Source organism: Toxorhynchites rutilus, chromosome 3, assembly GCF_029784135.1.
Source record: "Toxorhynchites rutilus septentrionalis strain SRP chromosome 3, ASM2978413v1, whole genome shotgun sequence".
Taxonomy (NCBI): Eukaryota; Metazoa; Arthropoda; class Insecta; order Diptera; family Culicidae; genus Toxorhynchites; species Toxorhynchites rutilus.
Window position 1 is genome coordinate 121,183,780 of NC_073746.1, and position 27,721 is coordinate 121,211,500.

The window sequence follows — 27,721 nt, forward strand, 5'->3', positions numbered from 1 at the left end:
AGAAATACATTCTTAAGAAGTTTGGGAATCATCCATTGTGTCATTCAATTGTGAAGGTAAAAAATTTGAATGAATTGAAATGTCTGGGAAATTTGAATGTTTGGAGAACTGAAACCAGTTAGGATATTGAAGTAGCAGATTTATATACACATCGGTTATAGATGACCCCATTTTTCATGTAGCCTTGGAGAAGACTTAAACTTCTATTCTAAAGGGTGTGTCACATCAAATTGCATCACGGAAAAAACGCTGTAGAAATTCGCCCAGTAGACCGATCCTTTTGAAAATTTTAGACAGTAAAATAAAAACTATTAAACATCTTTTGGCATTTTCTTTTTATTCATACTTCGAGCCCAAGCCTGTATGCTCGCACCTTCCTCTTTACCCCGTCCATAAAGTTCTGTACAACGTCAGGTTGTAGTTTTTTTTTGAACAGAAATCCATTTTCTCTTGAAGTCCGCCTCCGATTTGACAACTTTTGGGTTCTTCCGGAGGGCCTGCTTCATAATCGCCCAATATTTCTCTATTGGGCGAAGCTCCGGCGCGTTGGGCAGGTTCATTTCCTTTGGCACGAAGGTGACCCCGTTGGCTTCGTACCACTCCAACACGTCCTTTGAATAGTGGCACGAAGCGAGATCCGGCCAGAAGATGGTCGGGCCCTCGTGCTGCTTCAATAGTGGTAGTAAGCGCTTCTGTAGGCACTCCTTAAGGTAAACCTGCCCGTTTACTGTGCCGGTCATCACGAAGGGGGCGCTCCGCTTTCCGCAAGAGCAGATCGCTTGCCACACCATGTACTTTTTGGCAAACTTGGATAGTTTCTGCTTGCGAATCTCCTCCGGAACGCTAAATTTGTCTGCGGAGAAGAACAACAAGCCCGGCAGCTGACGAAAGTCCGCTTTGACGTAGGTTTCGTCGTCCATTACCAGGCAATGCGGCTTCGTCAGCATTTCGGTGTACAGCTTCCGGGCTCGCGTCTTCCCCACCATGTTTTGCCTTTCGTCGCGGTTAGGAGCCTTCTGAAGCTTGTATGTACGCAGACCCTCCCGCTGCTTGGTCCGCTGGACGAATGAACTTGACAAATTCAGCTTATTGGCGACATCCCGGACCGAGCTTCTCGGATCACGTCTAAACTGCTTAACTACGCGCTTGTGATCTTTTTCACTGACGGAGCATCCATTTTTGCTGTTCTTCACCTTCCGGTCGATGGTTAGGTTCTCGAAGTATCGTTTTAGTACTCTGTTGACCGTGGATTGGACGATTCCCAGCATCTTACCGATGTCCCGATGTGACAACTCCGGATTCTCGAAATGAGTGCGCAGGATTAATTCACGACGCTCTTTTTCGTTCGACGACATTTTTCCAAATTTACGAAAAATTGACAGTGAAGCATGACCAACGTGATCTATACACTCTTATCTGATTATAAGCGAAAGCTGAAGATATAATTCCTAAAAATTAAATTTCTACAGCGTTTTTTCCGTGATGAAATTTGATGTGACACACCCTTTACTATAATTATGAGACATCTGTCTTTGAAATACCAGCATTTATTTTTGCATTTGTCGTCATCATGATATCACCACATTTAGAGCATTTTTTCTACGGGGACTGATCAAAAAGTGTCGTGCGCGAGTTTTTAATTCCCGTGGGCTACAAACAATTCGGCCATGTTGAATGTTCAGTTAATATTTGACAGCTGCTTTGCTTGCACGTTTTCTGGCTCGTCTTCGATTTTTGCCGAACCCAATTCAGCAGCTTCAATTGGGATAGTAGAGCTATAATTTCCATCTCATGTCAAAAACGAAATAAACATTTAAAATGGCTGAACTAGTCAGCATGAGTGAAATACATGAATACCAACATAACGCTACGAAAAAAAATATTAAAAAACGAATATACCCCCGCGTAAAGTCAAAAGTCGCTATATGTTTTTAACAGACCTCGTTTTGCAAGGAGTCTCTTATGTGCCCGAATTGTTGACAGTTACAGTAAGTAATTTATTTGTTTTCGACGTGTACAACTTCTAATGAAAAACGAGATTTACCAAAGAGTACGCAAATCGGAAACGCAGTCAAAAGTTACTCTGAATGAATCAAACAAAAATGATCTACCGATTCCTCAGTATACAATGAATTTTAAATTCCAACATATAACATTTTAATTCAGTTCATCGTAAGTAGGGTTTTTTTAGTATCATTGATAGTGTTAAATGATTTAAAAAAATTTCGGCTAACCTGGATGACACCACGAAGTGAACGATCCATCACCATTGTATGTCCTAATTGGTTGCAATAGGAGTCAGCCATTGTTTTCGACGGATATGACTGAACTGGGACACGAAGTTCACCAACCAATGTGCACTGGTTTGGAAACATCGCTTTCTGAAAGGTTGCACTGAAGGAACCGACTAGAAAAAAAAAATCCTTTTCGATCCCACATTATACAGTGAATTTTGGGTTATCATCTGTCGAAAAATTGAATTCAGTCAATTATTGTTAGAATTTGTATTGTGAATTAAGTGTCATCGATAGTTTTGTTTAACCAATTTACTGCCCACCTGGATGTCACCAGGAAGTCAACGCACCAGGAAGGCATAAACCATTCCATTCCACCAATAATTCCCCAAACAAGAAAACCAAATGTTAATATGTGCGTAGAATGTCAAGCTATTCGTCCCAAGAATAGCTTTACAATGTGGCGATCATAAAATAAATTTTATTTTCGAACAGCACACATCGGTTATATCCTTCAACTTCGAGTTAGCTGATGTCCCCACCATAGGATGAGCTATAAGCTCAAATATTTTCGTATGCTAATTTGATATTTCCGAAAATGAAAATTCATACAAGTTCGTCCGTTCACCGGCCGCTCCACTGGTTGATCTCGATTTTGTAGTAACCGAACATATATGCTGATTTCGAACGTATTTGCATTAAAGGGTGTGTCACATCAAACTGCATCACGGAAAAAACGCTGTAGAAATTCGCCCAGTAGACCGATCCTTTTGAAAATTTTAGACAGTAAAATAAAAACTATTAAACAACTTTTGGCATTTTCTTTTTATTCATACTTCGAGCCCAAGCCCGTATGCTCGCACCTTCCTCTTTACCCCGTCCATAAGGTTCTGTACAACGTCAGGTTGTAGTTTTTTTTAAACAGAAATCCATTTTCTCTTGAAGTCCGCCTCCGATTTGACAACTTTTGGGTTCTTCCGGAGGGCCTGCTTCATAATCGCCCAATATTTCTCTATTGGGCGAAGCTCCGGCGCGTTGGGCGGGTTCATTTCCTTTGGCACGAAGGTGACCCCGTTAGCTTCGTACCACTCCAACACGTCCTTTGAATAGTGGCACGAAGCGAGATCCGGCCAGAAGATGGTCGGGCCCTCGTGCTGCTTCAATAGTGGTAGTAAGCGCTTCTGTAGGCACTCCTTAAGGTAAACCTGCCCGTTTACTGTGCCGGTCATCACGAAGGGGGCGCTCCGCTTTCCGCAAGAGCAGATCGCTTGCCACACCATGTACTTTTTGGCAAACTTGGATAGTTTCTGCTTGCGAATCTCCTCCGGAACGCTGAATTTGTCCTCTGCGGAGAAGAACAACAGGCCCGGCAGCTGACGAAAGTCCGCTTTGACGTAGGTTTCGTCGTCCATTACCAGGCAATGCGGCTTCGTCAGCATTTCGGTGTACAGCTTCCGGGCTCGCGTCTTCCCCACCATGTTTTGCATTTCGTCGCGGTTAGGAGCCTTCTGAACCTTGTATGTACGCAGGCCCTCCCGCTGCTTGGTCCGCTGGACGAATGAACTTGACAAATTCAGCTTATTGGCGACATCCCGGACCGAACTTCTCGGATCACGTCTAAACTGCTTAACTACGTGCTTGTGATCTTTTTCACTGACGGAGCATCCATTTTTGCCGTTCTTCACCTTCCGGTTGATGGTTAGGTTCTCGAAGTATCGTTTTAGTACTCTGCCGACCGTGGATTGGACGATTCCCAGCATCTTACCGATGTCCCGATGTGACAACTCCGGATTCTCGAAATGAGTGCGCAGGATTAATTCACGACGCTCTTTTTCGTTCGACGACATTTTTCCAAATTAACGAAAAATTGACAGTGAAGCATGACCAACGTGATCTATACACTCTTATCTGAATATAAGCGAAAGCTGAAAATATAATTCCTAAAAATTAAATTTCTACAGCGTTTTTTCCGTGATGCAATTTGATGTGACACGCCCTTTATTTGGGTCGATGTTAGTTTACCGAAAATAAAATCTGTGTTCACCCACCCTAAAATATATGCCTTTCTAATAAAATTATTTATATGGCTATTTTATTATTAGAATAGAATATAAAGGCATAATGTTTGGTGGTTCCAAATAAAATCAATTACCGAAGCTATTGGATCGAGGCTTGATATTCAAACGAGCGTGGGATTATTCAAAGCAGGTGTAAACATTAGAAAATGTTTACACCAGTTCGTTGCAATGAATCGGTCGTGAGAATTATTTTATACATACGCAAACGATTCACTGTGATAGAATAATTGCAACAATTAGTATTGAGCACGTTGGAAGGTTGACGACCGCGAGGGTCTCATCTTTGCATTAGTCTAAAGCTCCGTCCCAAGCAATAGCGTCAAAGTAATACTGAGTAATGGCAGAGAAATAGTAGTTATGTTAGACCCGATTGCAATGGGTGTCATGGTCTGAAGATGGCAAAACAACCGATGTATGCTTCATTGGCTCCCCGCAAGCAGTTTACGGTTGATAAGGATTGGCCTTTTACTCCATAATTTACTATTTCTTGGATTTTAACTGATCATACTCATACAATATTTTATATTGCAGCATTTTTTTTTTTGCTGATCATAAATGGAATAGTATTAATTGAAACGAAAGCTACGGACTGTTCGTGCATAATTTCTGTTTCGTTACTTATAAAATGAAAAAGAGCGACTGGTCCGAAATCCACAGCAATCCAACAGATAATGGATTTTTGCACATCATTTGTTTGGCAGTAAGTAAAACTTATACCCTGCGGCGAACCTTTCGCTACGAATGGACGATGGCAGAGCGGTTTCTTATATAATATCAGGTACTCAAACAGCTCAAGCTAGGAGCATACCATCTATCGCACATCACGGCTTTTCGTTGAGACATTATAGCACAAGTGATGTGAACTTATTTGTCTTTCTTCTCGTAGGAAAGCAGTGTTAGGTACCGCCGAGCAAAAGGAAATGAGCGGAACGGAGGTCTCGTCTTTACCACGTTCATGGGTTCAATTTTAAACTTGTTATCTCGTTAATGTTTCATAGGAGTATTTTTGCCAACTTTTGTCGCGTTTTATTTCGCTTGAATTTTGGCTGCTATCTAACTTGAAAAGGTCGACTTTTTAGCTCTAGTTTCAATATTACAATTTTAATTCCTTTCATGATTCCACGAAACATCAAACAGAAAGCCGGTGATCAAATTATTTTTCTCACCAAATGAATATTAATCCGAGATATATTTTTTCTGGTTCTCTCTCTATGACCACTATGAGATTTCAATTTTTCACTGCTTCGCTACCAGAGTCTTTTTCATAATCAGATATTTGGGCAGCTACGGATGAATAGATGAAAATTATACACCCTTTGTCACATAACGAATATTTGCTTGACGGAATCAAGGTGTAACCTGTCGCTTGTTCCCACGAAAGCATGGAGAATGTCCCCTAGATAGTGTTCACAAAGCATAACGAATACAATCGCAAACATTGCGAAAAGTTTTTTGCTAAATCGCACTGTCTCTCGTGTGGTTATGACTCAATAATGTTTTTGCATTTCTGTTCATAACGTGTGTCATTATGAATCTTAGTTTCTCGAAATGTAAAAAAATAGATGAATAAGCTCAAATATTTTTTTTTCATATGGGCAACAATCATTACTAGCTTTTGTCGAAATGGTCAAATTACCGAGCACAATTGCATTGATTAACCAACCTCTCCATGGAGGCCAGCTTGTCGACAAACTGTTAACTGTAATGTTGCTTCTTTGCAAGCAAACGATGCGCTATTATTGTTGTCACAACGCTCTTGCCGAGAGTTATGAAACAAGACACCAGGGGTATTGATCCCGATGCAAACATAAAGTTGAAGCTTTTCACAGAACCGAAAATGATTACGTTAATCGGAAATAAGTGATGGTACTAGAATGGTCAAAGAAGTAGAATGAGCCGAAGGTCGAGTTAAGATTTATATGCAACATTTCCGCTGATGCTTCGTCGAGGCACGTTCGAATATGAACGTGACTTATTCGTGACATGAACGTGCAAAGCACTGAATAAATCGACGATTTCCTATATACCTGTTGATAAGAATGTTGATTACAGTGTGATACAAGTAAGGAATACATCTAACAAATAACACAGTATTGATGGGTATGATACAATCAGCCTGAGCTTGGGTAGACTATATTCTTCTCTGATATTGAGAGCATCAATCAATTCTCATCGTGCAAATTTCGGTGGTCCAGACTTAACATAGGCGATGTAGTTAGTCCAGATCCCATGGATATAGAGTAAATCTACTTTCATAGCTTTGTTGAAGAAGAAGTCCTTACAATTTGAAAGTCCAAAATTGTTAAACAAAAGTATTCACGAGATCAGACACACATAGGTCATATAGGCGATCGGTCAACCGAAATACTCTCAATGACAGAAGTGGATTGCTCGTTTCACTGGAATACAATTCTGATAATGGACTATTTGGATACTTTTATAATGGATACTTTTAGTGGTTTAGTGAGTACAATGGAACAACCCTGAGAAGAAACCGGGGAATTCCAACACACTAGACAGTGTGTCCAAGTTTTCCATAAACGACGCGAGTAAAATTATGACGATATTCCGCACTGCAATTCATCAATGCTTCCTGCAGAACTGTGATGCTACAATGTGAACGACGGTCCGGCATCATTTCTTTATTTACACCAAGGTGCGAGAAGTCTCGTTCCGATGGTGCTTCATGAATAAACTTTTGTTCGAACCCAATGTCGTTACCGACACCTAAAACCTTTCTGAAACATGTTTGGCTATGTTTTTGCTTAACAAATAGATCGTAATATGCAAATCTCTTCGATTTTGAAATATATGGCACTCGTCAATATTGGGGTGACAAATATTATTCTTTTGTAAACAGAGCAGTGATGCATTTCATCAGATGTACGGCAAGATGAGTCAATGTGGAAAATTATGTTTCTCTTCAAATGAGGAGCTAGTAGATGGTAACATGCGAAGTGCTCATTTGAACTGAAAGGTTATATTCAAATCTTCAGATCTAATAGTGTGTAGGTCCAGTGTAAGTCTTTTGAAGATCCGATTCAGATCCGTATCAGTTGAGTTTCGGAACTGGTAGTGAAAATGAATTCATAAACAGGCTAACATAATGTACTGTAATTCGAATACTGATAAATTTCTAAATTAAAAACAGTGACCTTTAAGGCAATACTCAGGAAAACGCAACACAAAGTGATTTTTTATGAAGAAAATGCCTCGTTACATCGAGCCAGGGTGGATTGAGACTTAATTGGGATTTATTCACCAGACTTAGCTCCTTCCGATTACCATTTGTTTTCATCGACGGTTTCACTCGCTAAGCAGCACTTTAATTTTCGCGAATATTGCTCGATAACTGGAAAGCATTTGTTTTCGGCGAGGCATTCATGAATTGTCTTCCAGTGGCCATTACATTGCTTGAACTTGAGCTTGGGTAGACTGTACACTTCGTAGTTGCTCTCCTTGATTAAACTGAACCACCGAAATTGCACAAAGAACACACCGAATGACGCTTGGGAGTAGCAATCCATTCTCATTGTACAAGTTACGGTGATTCAAACTTTAAATAGTCAATAACGACGCCGGTCACGTCCTTACAGTCACCAGGGGAAGGTCAAAAGGGTCGTCTCTATAGCGTGGTTCCCTAGCGTTTACCAAGGAAGTGATAGTTGTTAGTGAGGGAGAGGTAAGAATCAGGATTCACTGTGGTGAGTGATGTGATAAGGTGTTTATCCATTTCTTTCTTTCCATAATAACCATGGATAATACCTATTACAACCATACTCCTTAGGGGCTTTGGACCCTCTGTTCTGGTTCTCAATAGTTTTAGATTCTTCTTCGGACATGCTACTGTAGAGATCCGTCATTCGCAAGCGGAGTTACTTCCAGTGGCCATTACATTGAATAAAATATTTTAAAGAATTCGAGAGCAATGAACGTGAGTTTTTAGTAAAAAATGTAGAAAGTTGTATCTATGACACGAGTGCATTTCCGACGTAAGGCTATGAAATTATATTATTCAATCCGCATGTTTACCACTTCCGACACTATTTAACACGTTGAGCTCTGTATCGTTCCCTAGGGACTGACGGTGAGTTTTTCGTTAGAAAAACGTTACCTGAGTCAGATCGGTCAACTAAATTCTGAGAAACACATACCACCAGTTTTAGAGAGAGCATCCACGCGCCCAGCTGGCAACATCATAATAACCACTATATTGGCATCCAAAAAATTAAAAAAAAATAAATGTTCAAATATACTTTAATGAATCACCAAAATGTTCCAATACCCAACTTCAATGAAAACATTCGAAAAAAAATCACGAAAATCCATTATTTTTCAACCTTTCAGAGTAGGGTCCCCCCTTATGTTGCACACCCAATATATGAAGTAATACCATTAATAAAAGCCGTTGACTGAGTGCTGGCTAGAACAAGACCATGTGCGAGAAATCGCGAATCGTTCTTTTTACACCAAATAAGTTATCAATGGGAGAAGCTTAAGTTGCAATATCTCCTCTTTCCACTCTGTCTACAGAACGAATGCTGCTTTTGATTCGCAGTGGTATATGAATATTGTAACTCTCAGATGCATAGGTATATCCTCATTGTCACGACTGGTAGGTAAGTATGCAATTGTGTAAAACAAATGTATGGAAAATGGGAATGCGTCTAATTTTCGTTAGCTTTAACAAATGTATAGAAAAATGGGAATGCTTCCAGTTTTCGTTAACTTTAAGAGATTAGTAATGTATATCATATTAACAAACCTTAGGGGTTCTCCGATTCAATTGGTATGCAAACCATCAAAATTCGTTCGATACAAATATAGTTATCAACGTTAACTTTATTTCATAAAAACGAGACCTGTTTTCTGATTTGGCACCCTTTCTGAAAGACGTAGTCCTACGTCAAAATCACATAAACAATTAACTGAATTGAAAAAATTTTACGTGTACGGGTTCAAAATTTAATTATCTACATTTAACTCTCTGATCATTTTTTTAAAATTTCATTTAAAAAAATATTTTGAAAGTTTAGATTCATTTTGTTCAAAATTCCGAAATTCATTTTTTGAAATTCCGTAAAAATATATGAAATATATTATAAAGTCCATATAATTACCAAACATATACATTGAAAGATGGCCACAGAGAAAGACAATAAGTTTTTCATATTTTCTTCGAAAGATTACTATTAATGTTTTACTCGTAATTTTTTGTGTGTAAATCCTCACGATTGACATGTTCTGCAAACTTTTCATCTTTTTAGAAACATGTCAAAAACCGTGTCCGGAATAAATCGCCGCAGTAAACAATTTCAACATAAACAACTGTTTAGAAAAAGTGTAGTAGGCTGGAAATATTGTGACGCGGGAAAACATCATGTGTATAAATGTCTCACATTTTTTCACATTTTTATCACTATCTTGGTTTTATACAAAATAAGTATTAGTTGTATTTTTTCATAATTGGGTGTCAGATCATAAATTGTAGAGGGATTGGAGAGCATCAATTTGGTTGATAGAACCAATCCAGTTTATTATGCACTTTTGGGATAAAATTAATAATAACACTTAACCGCTCACTTTGAAGTTTTTCACTTCCAAAAGGTTATTTCAATTCACTAATATAGTTTCACAACTATATCCTATAAGGTAAATGATGTTGGTTTGTCCAGTCAAAAATATGATCATGGTTTGTCCACTTTTTTGAATGCTCCAGTTCAGCGCACCTGTGCCAAACAGGTATTCATATTAGGCTGTCAAAAAAGTCCTGCGGTATTTCCGCGAGGTGTCGTTGTAAGCGAGTAGTTTTAGTTGTATTCATTGTATCGAGTCATACTATAGCTTGTTGGAAAGGTATTTTTGCGCGCTATAATATAATCCTTGACAGTGTTTTGTTTTGTTAAGTCGTTCGTGAGTTATAGTGTCGCAAATATGGAGCAACATAAAGAGAAAATCCGACATATTTTACAGTACTACTATGACAAAAGCAAAAATGCATCTCAAGCTGCCAATAAAATTTGTGCAGTTTATGGACCCGATACAGTTTCCATTTCCACCGCAGAACGATGGTTTCAACGTTTTCGTTCTGGTGTAGAGGTCGTCGAAGATGCGCCGCGCTCCGGAAGGCCTGTCGTCGAAAATTGCGACAAAATCGCTGAATTAGCCGAGAAAGACCGGCATAGTAGCAGCTGTAGCATCGGCCAAGAGCTGGGGATAAGTCATCAAACCGTTATTAACTATTTGAAGAAGCTTGGATTCACAAAGAAGCTCGATGTATGGGTGCCACACACGTTGACGCAAAAAAACATATTTGACCGTATCGACGCATGTGAATCGCTGCTGAATCGGAAAAAAATCGACCCGTTTCTGAAGCGGATGGTGACTGGTGATGAAAAGTGGGTCACTTACGATAACGTGAAGCGCAAACGGTCGTGGTCGAAGCCCGCTGAGGCGGCTCAGACGGTGGCTAAGCCCTCATTAACGGCCAGGAAGGTTCTGCTGTGTGTTTGGTGGGATTGTCAAGGAATGGAATCTATTATGAGCTACTCCCCTATGGCCAAACGCTCAATTCGGACCTGTACTGCCAACAACTGGACCGCTTGAAGGTAGCACTCATGAAGAAGAGGCCATCTTTGATAAACAGAAGCCGCATTGTCTTCCATCAGGACAACGCCAGGCCACACACTTCTTTGGTGACGCGCCAGAAGCTCCGGGAGCTCGGATGGGAGGTTTTTTTGCATCCGCCATATAATCCGGACCTTGCACCAAGTGACTACCACCTGTTTTTGTCCATGGCGAACGAGCTAGGTAGTCAGAAGTTAGCCACAAAAGAGGCCTGTGAAAATTGGCTATCCGAGTTTTTTGCGAATAAGGAAGCGAGCATCTATAACAGGGGTATTATGAAGTTGGCATCTCGTTGGGAACAAGTCATCGAACAAAACGGCGCATATTTGACTTAAAACAGATGATTTTAACTAATTTTATGAACAAATGAAAATTCAAAAAAAAATACCGCAGGACTTTTTTGACAGCCTAATATTTTCATCTTCCTCTATCATCCTTGCACACCATTTGTATCAGATTCATATATCTAAATCATGTAATTGATGCATCTCGATGACCTCAATGCTGATCATGGTTTGTCCGATGCACTGATATTGGTTTGTCCAAATGATTACTATGACAACAGCTTGGCGCGCTGCAGTTTGTTTATGTTGTCCATGCTGTAAAATGCCCAAGAATAGATAATATTCTGAAGAAAGCCTAAATTATGAATGGATTATTATGATGACAGTAAACTCAAGCAATGAGAAATACAACATCTACTTGAAAATTCGAATTTCTTCATTCGAAAACAGTGATTTTTAAAACCGGACAAACTATGATCATTATTTCTCTTTGAACAAAATCGTTAAAAAACACAAGAATTTAACCATTTGAACGCCTTATGGTATTATTAGCAACTAGAGACTTGGGACAAACCCTTGATTACATGTGATTTTTGTGAAGAAAAATTGATTTGCATCTACTTTTTGCGTGAAAACACCCAAAATCGGAGAAACCAACATCATTTTCCTTAGTAAATTTTCTCATCTTTCAAATGGACGCAACAAAACCATCCTACGTAGCGTACTTGTTGAAGTAGAGCCAGTTTAGAACAAACGGAAAATTGTTGAAATTTTAACACATGCGTAGAAGGTTTTTTTTTCATCAAATATGATTCTGTATCATCGCCCGGAAGAATTCGGATTTTTTATGTGAGAAAGGTATTTTCTGACATTAAGAGGAATCAAAAAAAATTTTTTTTATATTAAAAAAATAACAAATATATGTACGTGAAACCTTTTTTTTAAATTACAGTAAAAAGATTTTGGAGACTGTATATAATCGAGTACGCCCTGTATTAGTTTTCGAGTCAGAGAATTTTGAAAAAAAAACTGTCAGCACTTCTCGTTCATTTGGTTCAACTCGCATCAGACTTTCTCCTTCCCACTCAGATATCGATCAGAAACTATGAAACTTTTTGCTCCTATATTCCGATTGAGATGTAATCGAACCCCACAACAAGCAACAGTGAGGTTACCCTGCTGGAATATGAAAGCATACTTTCATGAAATATACGTTTATCAAAATAAATGCAGTATATATCTATATTCCAAAATTCTGGATATTCTTCCATATCCGCATTAACACAAAAAATTCTCGTATACTGCTCTTCTTTGTCGTAGCACACCTCGATACAGAGGGCTTCCTCTCCTTGTATCGAGTTGTGTGTATGTGTGTGAAATCAGCATTAGGCATGAATGATATCCGCTCGTTGAGTTATGCTAGCTCACTCGCATCTGTGTTTTCATTCTATTCTATTTTTGGTTTACGCCTCTAGCCCTGAGAAGGGCTTTTGTGGAAAGAAACTCTATTCCATACTCCCCCTTCACCCGACAGGAAAACAATCCTCTCCCGCTCGACGCTCTGCGGCAACCATGTTGCTACGATGACCACCAAACGAGAAGTGGTGTGGCTTCAATTCGATTCGATTTTTTGATTTTAAGAGGCTTTAACTTTGCATTTCATTCGCCTCTAGTGGCTTCAAATCGCGGATGACTTATTTAAACCAAATATGTTGAAAACGGGCAGAAACGAATGTCAGTTGCTCGTTATTGACAGTTTGTTCGGGAATGCACACAAATCGTCAGAACAAACGTATGGGAAAATAAGAATGCTTCCAGTTTTCATCAAATTAAACTGTGTAGGCATTAGTGGATTGTACTGTATAGTATACCAAACGAATCTTAGAGAATTTCCGATTCCATTGGTGTGCAAAGTATCAGAGTTTGTTCGCTGTGAAAATAGTTATTAACGTTAACTTTATTTCACAAAAACGTGACCTGTTTTCTGATTTGGCACCCTTCCTGAAAGACGTAGTTCTACGTCACAAGCGAATACAAAAGTACTCAACACCAAAAAATATCCCCGACTTGCATGTTTTGACAAAGCGGATTCCTCTAGGCACATTGATTTAGAAGTCCGTGTTTGGGAAACACAGCTCGGTGGGAACAAAAATACCCCCGACTTGCATGTATATTTGCAGAGTGGATTTCACGGCACATCGATTTTGAAGTCTGTGTTGGGGAAACCGTAAATCGGGCCAATCAAAACTTGTTAGGGCGTTTAGATAACGCTTGACATTTTACAGTTATTCAATTGTTCATCTCACGAAAAAAAAATTCATTGTGATAGATGCGTAGAAATATTTCCTATCAATTGATGCAAACAACTTTCCGATCTGTTAAGAAATGTTCGAGTTAGAAGCATTCGAAATACGGGTAGGGTTAGCACACGATTCGGCAGAACAAATGTATGGGAAAAGAGGAAGTTCTTCCAGTTTTCATGAACCTAAACCATTTAGAGATTAGCGAATTGTAATGTATAGCATATCAAACAAATCTTAGAGAATTTTCGATTCGATTGGTATGCAAATCATGAGAATTCGTTCACAGTGAAAATAGTTATTAACGTTATCTTTATTTCATAAAAACGTGACCTGTTTTATGATTTGGCATCCTTCCTGAAAGGAGTAGTTCTACGTCAAAAACGTTGACCCTTTTTGAAAAGTAGTCTAATTTTTTATAGAGATTTCAAGAATGCAAAGTTGTTTAAATTATCAATGTTTTACATCCAAAAAACTTCAATGTAATCTGAGATGATGCTGCCAATAGCCAGTCAAATTGACATGAAATTCGTCAATTACATCGTTAATTTGTTACCTTAATTTCATTTGTGATTTGAAAATAATAACATTCATAAACTGGACAATGGAAAAACAACAGTGGATAAAACTAATGGTTTTTAATTTAATATTCTAGTCACTCAATCCTGAGAAGTCAGTCGTCAAATTTTTATTCCAAGTGAGAAACGAATGCCGTATTCAACAAGAACACAACATCAGTAAGATCAATAATTTCCTCACATCTCGTGAAGTATGAAATAATCGCATGCATTGAATTGAAAATTGAAATTCATACACGCGATTGAGTTTCCGTACAAGTACACCGTCTCGACTGGTGGCATTTGTGTGATGGCTAGAGAAACAGAATTTATGCACCCATTGATTACTTCTCATTCTTATGTAATAGTCGATTGTTTTCTCTAAACATTCGTGTGCAATCTTCGTACAAAATACATTCTAAACCAGATCACATTCAGAATTTCACGCCCGGCTGGTTGCATATCGATACTTGGAGTGCTAAAATACATACACCAAGAATGGTCATTCCATTCCATGATCGCATGTTGAAATCTCCACAGAATTGAAAATCGCTTTCCTTCAAAAGGTTTTCAACTTATGCCTCGAATATGTCTAATAGAAGTCTTCATTGAGGCGACAGAAAAACAACAGCTGAGAAATGAAGCTTATATTTATTCGACCTCATTACACATGCTGCAGATGCACATGATTAACCAGAAAGATGCGCTGGGAGCTTCAAATATGCAATGGCGTGACTACCTTCTGTTGAAAGGTCACTGGTGGTGTTCTTATAATAACCAAATGCCATGCTATAATGTCTGAACTAGACGTTCAGTGCCCTTTGGATCTAAGAAAAGGTCTTTTAAAATATAACGTTCATTAACTTTTGCAACATCAATTACATCGGAATGAATATTCTATGCATTGAACTTAGTCATTATTATGTAACAATTATGGTCTATTGAAAATCTAAAAACTGAATCGCACAAATTACGTTCAAGTTATACAATAAAACTTTATTACACATCAATAATAATAATTGAGACTGGTATCCACGAAAAAAAAGTCATAATTTGAATGTTACTCAGAATTGGTGATTATGAAGATATGATTTACAAAAAAAAATTAAGGAAACTTGAACACGATTGCAGAGGACAGAAACAGTCGTATATACTAGTCCAGAAATCTCGGCATGCGCATCTAAATTTTCTCTCCTCTTATCTCTATCTCTCCGCAGGATGTTTCTGGACAGGTGGTGTTAATAACCGGAGGCGGTGGTGGAGTCGGGCGCCACTTAGCTGTTAACTTCGCTCGTCTTCGGGCGCGAGTCGTGATTTGGGATATTAATAAGGATGGTGAGTACTAATCCATCTGAATCACCACCAACTACGTGCAGAGTGTGGGATGCAACGATAATTTATTCCATTAGACCAACTGTGATCAGAGAGTTGACGCCGTCGCGCTGGCATACCCAAACATGGCAATCGACCGACCGCTCAGTATCGCTGGATCTTAATTGTCCGTAACATGAACGTAACCGCCACGTAGATTGTTTCAACCAAGGCGGTAAACACAGGCACTGTCATTTTGTACAATCCGCCACAGGTGAACCGAAACGGCCGTTGGGAGTGCATGATGACAATCAGTATCATGCTCTTCACACTTTTGTACTGTTTCGCGAAACGCGACGAGTACCTCATCTGAGTGGACCAATCTTGTTTGTAAATAACGGTTGCGATCAAATGGTTCTGTTAAAAGAATGGCAATATGATGGCGCATTCGGAATTTGTATCCTCATGGACACTTACCTTATCATCCAAATCGTCCACCAGATGAGCGTAATAGTAAAACTCAAAAATCACGGCCAGTATATGTCCAACAGCGAGTACGTTGTACAGTCCATCACTATACATGAGGAAAATCATAGTCGAAATCGATGTTACAATATAAAATCCGAGTGCGAAAAATATAGGTTCCACAATCTCCCTCAAAAGCTTGATAAGGCTGAAATCACCAAGAATACATCGTATGACATCAATCAATCGCAACTATACCTACTCAATGATTTCTCCGTGTCGACTGATACAGTAAATCATTCTACGCTCTATCCCCGTCCAACGGACTTCCTCGCGTTGGAACAAGATCCTCAAATAGTGCACACCGTTTCCCTGCGCACCTTGAGGTTTGACGTGGATAATCCTCGAGAATGCAGTTGCCACGATTTCGAGTTCTGTTTGAAACCAATGCATCAGGAAGGACACGATCAAAATGGCCGTCGAGTAGATACACATATGCACCATAATGCAACTTATTATGACTAGCAGCATAATTTCTTGATACCAGACTATCTGTTTTTCACATAATCCAATGTACGGACTTTTTGGACCTGTGGTGGCAAAAGCGGCCGCTACATTCAGAATAAAATGTGCCGCCAGGGCGAAGCAAATTTTCCACGTAATGAAGTAGGTCTTCCGACGCAGATGGTAACATTGCGGGTCATCCCGATGGAAAACGTGTGCATTGAAGTAATTGATCAGTGTTTGGATTTTCTCCGAGTTTAGTCTGAGAGTGGTCATTTTGAACAGTGCAATGAGAGAGTGCATGATCATGATGAAGTGGTAGCCTATACCGACGATGTTCTCACCACGTGTGGTTTGATAGATGGAGAATGTCAACGGCGGAATGTACGTAGAAAGCACGCCCAGCCAGCGCAGGTTACGACGACCATCCATTGCTAATCGAGAAGGAATTATTCGATTTTGATTTTATTTTGAAAACGATGAATCTTAATTCGAGATACATACCCAGATAAGAACAAAGACATTTGATATGAGCAAAACAATCGGTATGATTGGAGAAACTTTTGAATCTTTTGTAAAAATATTGCAGCCTCGCTGGCAGACACACAGTTATGCATTTCACCATTTTTGTTCAGAGAACATGCGACCTTCGTTCATCACAATGATTGAGAGAATAAAAATATGATAGTGAACTTGTTATAAAGGGAAGCCAACGATGAATTCATCGATTTAATTATTTACCGAATTGGTCTAATTATCGTGTAATTGAAGATGCCGAAAACAACTTCTTCCAAAAGTTTATTCCACTCATTAGATAATAAACGGTCCCTCGATCGTTAGAGTTTTTCATTTTAGTTGAGTGTTGTTATGCTGTAAAGCAGTTCGAAAACGTTGTGATGGCGCTAAACACAAACTATTTTGAACTTGAAACAAGATGCTACTATGTGAGAGTGAGTGATAAGATAAGATGTATTTTTCTATGACTTGTACACTTGACAAACAAATAGACGAACAAAGAGTGACATCTAAACTGTTTAGTGATTTTTGAAGGGCTGCAACTTCGTGATGAATGAGCACCTGAAGATAAAGTATGTAGCATTACTTGCCTCATGTTTATTAGTAATACTTGGGTTGAGATTTCTATGCCGATTAACACGCCTAGGATGTACTCTGGAGTGCCGATTTTTTTGTGCGGTTTTCTGTTCTTGTGCCGTTTTTTTTGTACAATTTTTTTTGTGCGATGTATGAAAAGAAGCATATTTGACGAAGTTATCGTCGATTTAGTTTTTTTCGATGGTTTATATGCATTTCAGTGCGAAAAAAGCATATTTGCGTCTCAATTATCCACTTCTAAAGGCATTCCCCTCCTCTCATCAAATGCTCTAAGTTTTTCTATGTTTTTGCATGACATGATTTCTAACAACTAACAACACGTTTCGAAATGCAACTAAAAGCACAAAACAGCCACGCGCAACCGACAAGGCAAAGTGTCCCATCGCAAAGCAGGAAAATAAAAGGAAATTGAACGGTGAATGGCGTGGATTTGAGTTATTTTCTTGGGGGAAACTTTTTTTATGCGGTCCAGATTCACCGCGCAAAAAAAGTTTTTTTTTAAAGCTGCTGGTGAAGTTTTGCACGACTTTTTTATGCGACTTTTTTGTGCAGTCCCTATCCCCCACACAAAAAAAAAAAGGTTTGCCTGTACCAATAATTCAGGTCTCATTTTCTCATAGAACGTCCCAGTAAAAATGTTTACTACAAACATTTTCTCACTGAACAAAAACTATGCTTGCGACTTTGATCGTTATTTTAAAAAATTATGATTGAATAGCAAATGAATTGACAATTTTTAAAACTTGATTAAATTCTTTGATTAAATTTATTGAATTATTACTATGGCGACAAAATTCATTTCAATTTATCACTAGTTCCACGAGTATACCTGGTATATTCTACTCCCAGCACAAATTGCAAATTGCTGATTTATTCAAAACTTCAATCGATCAGGAGAGACGGCTGGACGCATTAACCCCTTAGCGTATTTTTTAATACGTCACACATCAAGTGATTTCACTACTCTGCTGAGCGTTCTAGCGCCCTATGTTATGCAAGTACACCCACCACGAGTAAGACTCGATGTTTTACGCGACGGGGTTAATATGAAGTTTTGCAGAAGTTTTGGTTGGACTAAAATCCACATATAGAGCAATCCCACGCCAAATCGACCAGCGGCCGACTCTCTTCGATTTTTTTGAAACTTGGTGCTTATGATGAAAGTTGACTCCAGCTTGGAAAGTTCGACACGGCACCACTACAAGTCAAACTTTCCTTAATTGAAAGGACTTTCCAATAAAAATATACAAAAAAAAATATATTTGTATATTTTTATTGGAAAGAATTTGCTCTTTATAGGATTATCCATTTTGTGATTCGGAAAATTAAGGAAAAGACCACATAATTAATTCAGATTTCAATGTAATTTGTGTTTCGACTACTTTTGAGTTTGCAACCAGATTTTGCAAATGATAGTCAAACACATAAAAACTGTGTACAGGTTAGATTATAATTTTCCTACGAATATATACATAGTTTCTTAAAATTAATCAATTCTTTGCATGTAATTCATTTCGCTTACGTTTAGTTTCTTCTAATATTTCAACACATAAGTAATAATATAAGTAATAAGTAAACATAAATAATATAAGTAATATGGATAAGGTAAAAAAGCTGATAATAATTTATATAATGTTTCAGTTCAGTTTGTTGTAGTTTTGTTTTTTTTTGGTTTTTATTTCTCTAAAAATGGCGAATGTATGTGCTAATGTATGAAAAATGACTCAAACTCATAATCGTACACTGGTTGAAATCTCTACTCGATTTCGAAGGCGTTGGCCAGTTTCCTAACTCCATCATTATTATGGTATTCCTTGTTCATCGCAACTATCTTCAGCTGTCTTTAGTCTTATCTATGAGTTTGTTGGTGTATTCAGAAGGTATATTTAGATGTTTTCATGAGGTGGTTTTTAAAATCGTTATTTTTAGAAATTTAATGGTTTCTAAATTTCCTACACAGATAACTTCCTTCGTTTTTTACTGGGATTGATGTCGGAAGATTGTGGAGGAACATCAATAACTTTTGAGTAATTGTAATGTAACCATGTGGGAACTTCATATGTCTTGAGCTCTGGGTCATTGTCTTGACAAAACTTGAATCCTCGATTCCATCTCATTTTGTTCACAATTTGCTACATACTACACCTTTAGGATGTTCAAGTAAACATTCTGATCCATTACACCATCGATAAAAACCAAATTGAGCAAACAAAAAGTTTGTAATGTGCCTAGGAAGGGCAGCTTGTATGCCCGAGCACAGAGGGACAAACCGTTTCTCAGCAAAAAAAGATCAGTAACTCCAATTTGATTATTCCAAACAGCATGAAACACATCAATGTCTTACTGGTAAGATGTTATTTCCATAGATGGGTCCTAATTTGATATTTTTCACTCCGATGGTTGTCGTTTCGTATGGAGGAGGCTAACGATGAATTAAATGTAAAAAAATCAAAAACCAATGTTTAAACATGGTGGTGGTGGAGGGATGATATGAGGGTGCATGTATGAGGAATTTGGCTTTCATCGATGGTGTATTGGCTCAATCATCCTGAAGAAAAATATGAAGCAAAGTGTCAACAAAATGGGATGGAATTGAGGATTCAAGTTTTTCCAAGACAATGACCTAGAGCTTAAGACATATGAAGTTCGCATATGGTTACATTACAATTACTCAATAGTTATCGATATTCCTCCACAATCTTCCGACATCAATCCCAGTAAAAAAAATAAGAAAGTTATCTATGTAGGAAATTTAGAAACCATAAAATTTCTAAAAATAACGATTTTAAAAACCACCTTATGAAAAAATTGATAAATATACCTTCTGAATACACAAAAAAAATCGTAGATAAGACTAAAGACAGCTGAAGATAGTTGCGATGAACAAGGGATACCATAATAATGATGAAATTAGGGAACTGACCAACGCCTTCGAAATCGAGTAGAGATTTCAACCAGCGTACGATTATGAGTTGTGCACCCGTGGTCGAGTGGTTAGCGTCTCACATTATCATGCCGGGTGTTCGGGGTAAATTCCCGTTCTGGCCGGAGGATTTTTCGTCAGAGTAATTTCCTTCGACTTGCACTGTGGTCACGCGTATTCTAGAGCTTGCCCCTCGGAATACATTGAAGGCGTGTTATTTGGCTTAAGAAATCTCAACTAAGTATTAATAAATGACGCTAGTTAATACATTCGTTGAGACGGCAAAAGTTCCACAGAGAACGTTAACGCCATTCAAGAAGAAGAAGACGATTATGAATTTGAGTCATTTTTCATACATTAGCACATACATTCGCCATTTTTAGAGAAATAAAAACCATTATTCTGAAAACAGATAGCAAACCTGCTAACTCTCATATGACATTATAATTTTATCTGAATAGAATGTTCCGCATGCTTGCTTTCGACTTTCAAAAGAAGGGAAAAAAGATCTGCATGGTGGAGTACGATTACGGGTTTGAGTCACTGAATCTCTGTTATTATTAAATGATACGCGATTAGCGTAAATAAAATCCTCGATTTTCGGTTTTTAAAAAACTCAAACTTTAACGTCTGCGACACTCATAAATGAAGTCCGAATGAGCAAGAAATATTATCGTGCAATTAAACATTTCGCAGCAAGTTACGAATGAAAAATCGAAATAACTATATTGTTTCTTCATTATTTTATACTGTGTCCACCATATTTACATGCAAATTCAAACCGAATATGTTAGGCATTCGTTATCTGTGAAGTTTAACGCATTACAGCAATGATCCGTTTCATGATGATTCGGAAAAGCTCTACCTCTTTCTTACATATAATTTACATATTTATTAAAAAGTTTCGATGCCCGTATCAGTAGATTGTAGCAGCTATTGCGAAAACAGTCAAGCAACTACACTCAATACTTACATGAAAATGGTGTTTTCGCTTTTTTAATGTCAAATGTCTTAAAATTGCATAAAACGTCGAGATCTGCTATCATCTCGAACAATTTTTTTTGTCAAAAATCGACACTTTGGCACTTTGGGTTTTTATTCGGAATACGAGGCAAAACGTATGATTTTGGGTGCCAATCAAAATAGTTATCTCATTTTTTTATTCGGAACTTGTGTTGATTTGCATTGAGACTTCATTCACTAGTGCAAAGACGTTAAATTTTGAGTTTTTTTTTGTTAAATTTTGAGTTTTTGAGTTTTTGTTTGGACTCCCATCTCGTGGAGCGCGGGGTAACGGTGAGTTCTTCCACGGAGAAGTGTTTATTGAATGGTTTTCCATGCGCTTTCACACGTCTCCATAGGTTCGCAGAGGTCTAGCTTTGGATGATGGATTCCAGGAAGGTTCAACTTTCCAATTTCGAATCCCTGCTCAGCCGTGGTATCGTTAAGGACCGAGAGTTCCAGCACCTCTAAGAGATCAGCCGTGATATTCTCCCTGACGTCTGATGTTTGCATATCACGGTCGCGGTGGTGAGCATTCTAGCGCCTCAGGTAGCTTCTGTCTTAATTCCGGGATCCTACTATTCTATCCGCTATTATCTGCAGGTTGTTTTCGCATACGGGGAATGCTCCTCTTGACACCCGAAGCGACGGAGTGTTGAAGGACGGGGCCCCTCTTTGTGTGCCAGAGAACTATACCTCCGAGAGTTTTCTGGATTTCGTTTGGTGTTACTCGATATGCCTATTGGAGTGCGATAATAGACGGACAACTCCATTCCTTCAAAGTTATTGTTAATTATCTATCATTTTATTGAAATTTAAATTTGTTCTACGAATATAATTTTAGAACTTCATCAAGATTCTAATAGTTCAAACCTCGTGAAAACCTTTTTTGGAAGATCTCATCGAGTTTGTGGTGTTTCGTACACTAGTACTAAGTATTGGATATGTATCGTATCTCGAACAAAAAAAATGCATTCATCTTCTTCTATCATCAAACATTTTCAACGAATGAGATTTTTTATATCCTCTTGACACCCAAAGCAACGGAGTGTTGAAGAACGGGGCCCCTCTTTGTGTACCAGAGAAATATACCTCCGAGAGTTTTCTGGATTTTGTTTGGTGTTATTCGATATGCCTATTGGAGTGCGAGAATAGACGGTCTCAGGAAGTCGTGAATGACCCCGCGAACAGTAGAACCTCGATTATCCGCGAAAGTGAGTTCCCTAGTAAATCAATAAACCTTCCCGAAATTTGTCAGTGAGTGGTAGAGTCTTGCTTTTTTGTTTTGCTTATGGCTTTCACATTATCTGATCACTGATGTACACGACCTTACAGATTGATAGTTCAATAATTTCATATTGATGAAACATAGTTTTCTAAAACATTAGGCTGTCAAAAAAGTCCTGCGGTATTTTTTTTGAATTTTCATTTGTTCATAAAACTAGTTACAATCATCTGTTTTAAGTCAAATATGCGCCGTTTTGTTCGATGACTTGTTCCCAACGAGATGCCAACTTCATAATACCCCTGTTATAGAAGCTCATTTCCTTATTGGCAAAAAACTCGGATAGCCAATTTTCACAGGCCTCTTTTGTCGCTAACTTCTGACTACCTAGCTCGTTCGCCATGGACAAAAACAGGTGGTAGTCACTTGGTGCAAGGTCCGGACTATACGGGGGATGCAAAATAACCTCCCATCCGAGCTCCCGGAGCCTCTGGCGCGTCACCAAAGAAGTGTGTGGCCTGGCGTTGTCCTGATGGAAGATAATGCGGCCTCTGTTTATCGAAAATGGCCTCTTCTTCATGAGTGCTACCTTCAAGCGGTCCAGTTGTTGGCAGTACAGGTCCGAATTGAGCGTTTGGCCATACGGAAGCAGCTCATAATAGATTATTCCTTGACAATCCCACCAAACACACAGCAGAACCTTCCTGGCCGTTAATGAGGGCTTGACCATCTGAGCCGCTTCAGCGGGCTTCGACCACGACCGTTTGCGCTTCACGTTGTCGTAAGTGACCCACTTTTCATCGCCAGTCACCATCCGCTTCAGAAACGGGTCGATTTTGTTGCGATTCAGCAGCGATTCACATGCGTCGATACGGTCAAAGATGTTTTTTTGCTTCAACGTGTGTGGCACCCATACATCAAGCTTCTTTGGGAATCCAGGCTTCTTCAAATGGTTAATAACGGTTTGATGACTTATCCCCAGCTCTTGGCCGATGCTATGGCTGCTACTATGCCGGTCTTTCTCGGCTAATTCAGCGATTTTGTCGCAATTTTCGACGACAGGCCTTCCGGGGCGTGGCGCATTTCGACGACCTCTACACCAGAACGAAAACGTTGAAACCATCGTTGTGCGGTGGAAATGGAAACTGTATCGGGTCCATAAACTGCACAAATTTTATTGGCATCTTGAGATGCATTTTTGCCTTTGTCATAGTAGTACTGTAAAATATGTCGGATTTTCTCTTTATTTTGCTCCATATTTGCGACACTATAACTCACGAACAATTTAACCAAACAAAACACTGTCAAGGACTATATTATAGCGCACAAAAATACCTTTCCAGCAAGCTATAGTATGACTCGATACAATGAATACAACTAGAACTACGCGCTTACAACGACACCTCGCGGAAATACCGCAGGACTTTTTTGACAGCTCAATATATATTTTTCGTGTTTGTGCCTCATTTTTAGCCTTATATTGCATTATCCGCGATTTTCGTTATACGCGATGGCCTAGCCCGACTATTTAACGGATAATCGGGGTTCTACTGAATTTCCTAATCCGTTGCCCATAGCATTGAAAAATCATGTGAAAAATCATAATTTCTGCAAGCTTCAAGACTATTATCAAGTATGAGCAAGGATGCTGATGATGAAGCACGTTTTTCTGGTCAAATGCAGCATAATTACATTCGGTAAACTTGCAATAGACTACCAATCGAAGAGGGAAATATTACTGACATGTGATATAGAATTGGTTCCTGGAGCAGTTATTGAATTGATAAAAATCATTCAATGATGTGCATTTTCTGTGAACAGGTATAGGCACGAAAGCTGTTTATACACGATACGAAAACAGTTCACTGGAGACCAAAACTCTTCGCTTTTTACAAAAAAAGCTGGCATAGCGTTCAAAAACAGACGATGACTTTAAAACCCAGAACTTCAAATTATACACCAGTGTAGAAACCGTATCGAGCTGTGTGTTTCCTCGATTCTCTGCTTTTTCTTCGGTAAGAAACGGAGTTTACTATCGCTAGGCTGACCAAATAGTTCAGGAATAAAAACGAGACACGTAAGCAAAAAAAAAACACAAAATGCAATTTTTTGTTAAATTTCCCGATTAAGTGAATAAAACCAAGAATAAAGCCGAACAATTGAACATCCTTTGATTTACCTACTTTGATCTCTACAACGATTTTCATTCGTTCATATTCAGATGGTGAAGACTTTGCGAAGCAGATCAGGATTTTTAAACATATATCAAATAAATTGTCACATTCCAGATCGAAGTTTTGTCCAACATTGAGTTGTGACTTTTTCGTAGCTTACATAATGTTCACCGTACAAAAATTCTTTCAAGTGGTCCTACCAGGTACTACCAGGCAGGCATAAAATATAATTAGTTACCTTCACGATTTTCTTACACTCTAGAAATTTGTTTTCCATTTCTGAAAATATTTTCACCCAACAACTTGCAACTAGCCCGATTGTTCCTACTTTTTATCTCAATTATTATAATTCTTTGGATCATTGTTCGCTAATTATAGAATATGTTTTTATCTATCTCAAAGGAAGGTGCTTTTAACGAAAGTCTTTTTTAAATCTCTGTTCATTCAGGAATGGGCTTTGATATAATCTGTACTGAATCTCTTAGGCTAGCTTTCCATTTTTCAATGTAGTCCAACACAGTATCGTAGAGATTTTTCATAGGCTTTAAGAAATTTAGCCTCCTGTATTTAGTTTCAATCAACTAGAACAGCTATACTTAACCTGCGGCCAGCGGGCCACATGTGGCCCGGCAGGCTTTTCCGGTTGGCCCATCTGGTGTTACTTTATTTTGAACTATTTTTAATGTGTAGCAATAACGAAAACCTATGAAATCATCACCTATTTTTTTATGTATCGCTATACCTTTCAGTAATGGTGCAAAATCAGAAAACAGAACACGGTTTTATGAAATAGAAATAGAAAATGCAGCGTTTTTTAATTTATCGAGTATAAACAAGCTATTCGCGATTTCACAACATTCATGATTCAGAGTTTAGTTTAGTTTTCCAAATAGGCTTTTTTTTTAAAGTTAAAGCCGAATAAATTGAAGTTTTAAAGCCTCTATAATTCGAACTTGCAGACCGCAGTCTTTCTCAATACAGATTTCAGACAAAGCTGATTTGTTCGATAGAAAGGACAAATGAAAGACAGGTATCCACATAGTGATGTATGTTCGGTGGAGACACTGTGTTAATTTTCACGCCGTCTGGTGGAGAGTGTTTCTTTATTTTTGCACCACATCATTCTTGCATCTGTACTGGAGTGCAAGCTGAAAATTTCGAAAACGATATGTAACATTTGGGGAGCAAGGATTCGAGCGTTAATATCTCTTTTCCGGTTGAGAGAAGTGGTATTACAATTACTTCCAAAAGATAAAAAGTGTATAAGTGATGTTTGTTAATTATTGACCTAATTTTTCACAGCTTTAAAAGCCAACAAATGAAATCACAAAAAGTTTTGGTGAAATCATAAGAACTCAGTAGATGATGCATGTCGTCGGGTGGCCGTGAAAGTAGTATAAATATCATGCTTACCCTGGCTGGTTTCAGTTTCTGCATTGCTACCATGTTGAACGAACGTGCAGAGCTTGCACAAGTTAAGCATAAAAAATATTAAAAATATAACCAATCTTCACATAACGGTATGAAAACCAACATGGTGCGAGTTTTCATACAGATATGTGGAGATTGTTGCGTATAATTGAATCACACGTACAAATTGTTGAATTTATGGTGGAAGAGAGATTCTGTAAATTTGGAAGCGTGTTCGGATTTATTGGTGTAATGATGATGATGTTTTGAATTATAGAGGCTCTCTCAGATTCTCAGACTTCCTCAGTTAATACGCCTCTAGCCTTAAAAAAACCCAAAATGGAAAACTAAATAAAACATTCGGCCTTGACAAAGACCATTTGGAATGCTGCCGCTGTCGCTGCCAAATTGTTACTAGCAAGATGACTAATAAATCGTGAATGATTTAATGGTGACATTCCGATCGATCAATTAATTTTTCGTGAATTCGAGCATTGTTTCAGGGTTTAAAATGTCATCAAAGTGCAACGCATTTGAAGCCGGGTGTGAAAAAGCTATTTTCAGCAGTGAGTGCTGTGTTCTTCTGTGGAAACTGGAAGTTTGCGAAACATTCGCAAACAATGAAACATCTTCCTCACTGAGAGCATTCATTCAACGGTCCTCAGTGCTACCAAATATTTGTGCTAAAAAGTTTCATTCTTGAATTACTATAATGTTTGTTTTTCGGCATTCATAATTCCTACGTTAACAATGCGGTCGTGTCTTAGACACAAGCGGCCCGCGACACCATGACTACCACGTGTTTGTGGCCCATCTGAAATAAAAAGGTTGAGTACCGCTGAACTAGACTATTACACGCTAATGAAATCATCAGTAATAACAGAAAAATCAGTGGCAAATGCATCGTCTTTTTCAACAAGGCAATAAATATTTGAAAGGCCATGATCTCTGGTAGATTAGGTAGTAGTTTAACGCATGGGGTTTCACATTAATCGCGCAGGACAATTCTCGTTTGGAAAAAAAATAGGAGCGCAATCCGTCAAAAATACTCCTCTCGATAAAAGACCCAAGATTTCATGATTTCTTCAATCATGTGTTACCAATGTCAAGCAATTTAGCATACTGTTTACTGTTCAACTCTTCAATTGTATATGAAAATGTTTTTAAACATTCACAGCGAAGTTTTCTATATCGAATGCCAAACATTCGATTTTATGTCGATGACAGCTGTGTAAAATTTCTGTGAATACAATGAGTAAAATTTAAATCCAAGTTCAAATTAAAAAAAAAAAATACACGGTGCCACATTTTTTCCCCTGGCTTCTTTCAAAGATTTTTTATTTGTGTTTGACTCAAAACTAAACGTCGCAATGTAGTGATCGCTATCCACCGGCTCCGCTCACCATCTGTCTTGACCGATTCCGTAAAACGCAAAGCATTGGTAAAATATATGACTGGTACCGTCATCCGGGGGCAAATTGATCACCGGGCTGAAATTGATCAAACGTACTAAT

The 27,721-nt window shown here is 38.4% G+C and overlaps 2 protein-coding genes across 2 annotated transcripts in view; one reads left to right on the forward strand and one right to left on the reverse strand.

Annotated features, from left to right (window-relative positions):
* The window catches only part of LOC129776630 (estradiol 17-beta-dehydrogenase 11), a 47,336-nt gene that overhangs the window by 17,170 nt on the left and 2,445 nt on the right, over positions 1–27,721 (forward strand). Inside the window, exon 2 of the mRNA XM_055782375.1 lies at positions 15,298–15,415. Coding sequence (XP_055638350.1) covers positions 15,298–15,415 — 118 coding nt within the window. The remainder of the gene's footprint in view (positions 1–15,297; positions 15,416–27,721) is intronic.
* Positions 15,216–17,203, reverse strand: LOC129776627 (uncharacterized). Its single transcript, XM_055782373.1, has 5 exons — positions 17,102–17,203; positions 16,865–17,007; positions 16,119–16,794; positions 15,869–16,064; positions 15,216–15,808 (listed from the first exon to the last, which is right to left on the reverse strand). Exons 2-5 carry the CDS (start codon positions 16,983–16,985, stop codon positions 15,557–15,559), a joined length of 1,245 nt encoding a protein of 414 aa, XP_055638348.1. The 5' UTR covers positions 16,986–17,007; positions 17,102–17,203; the 3' UTR covers positions 15,216–15,556.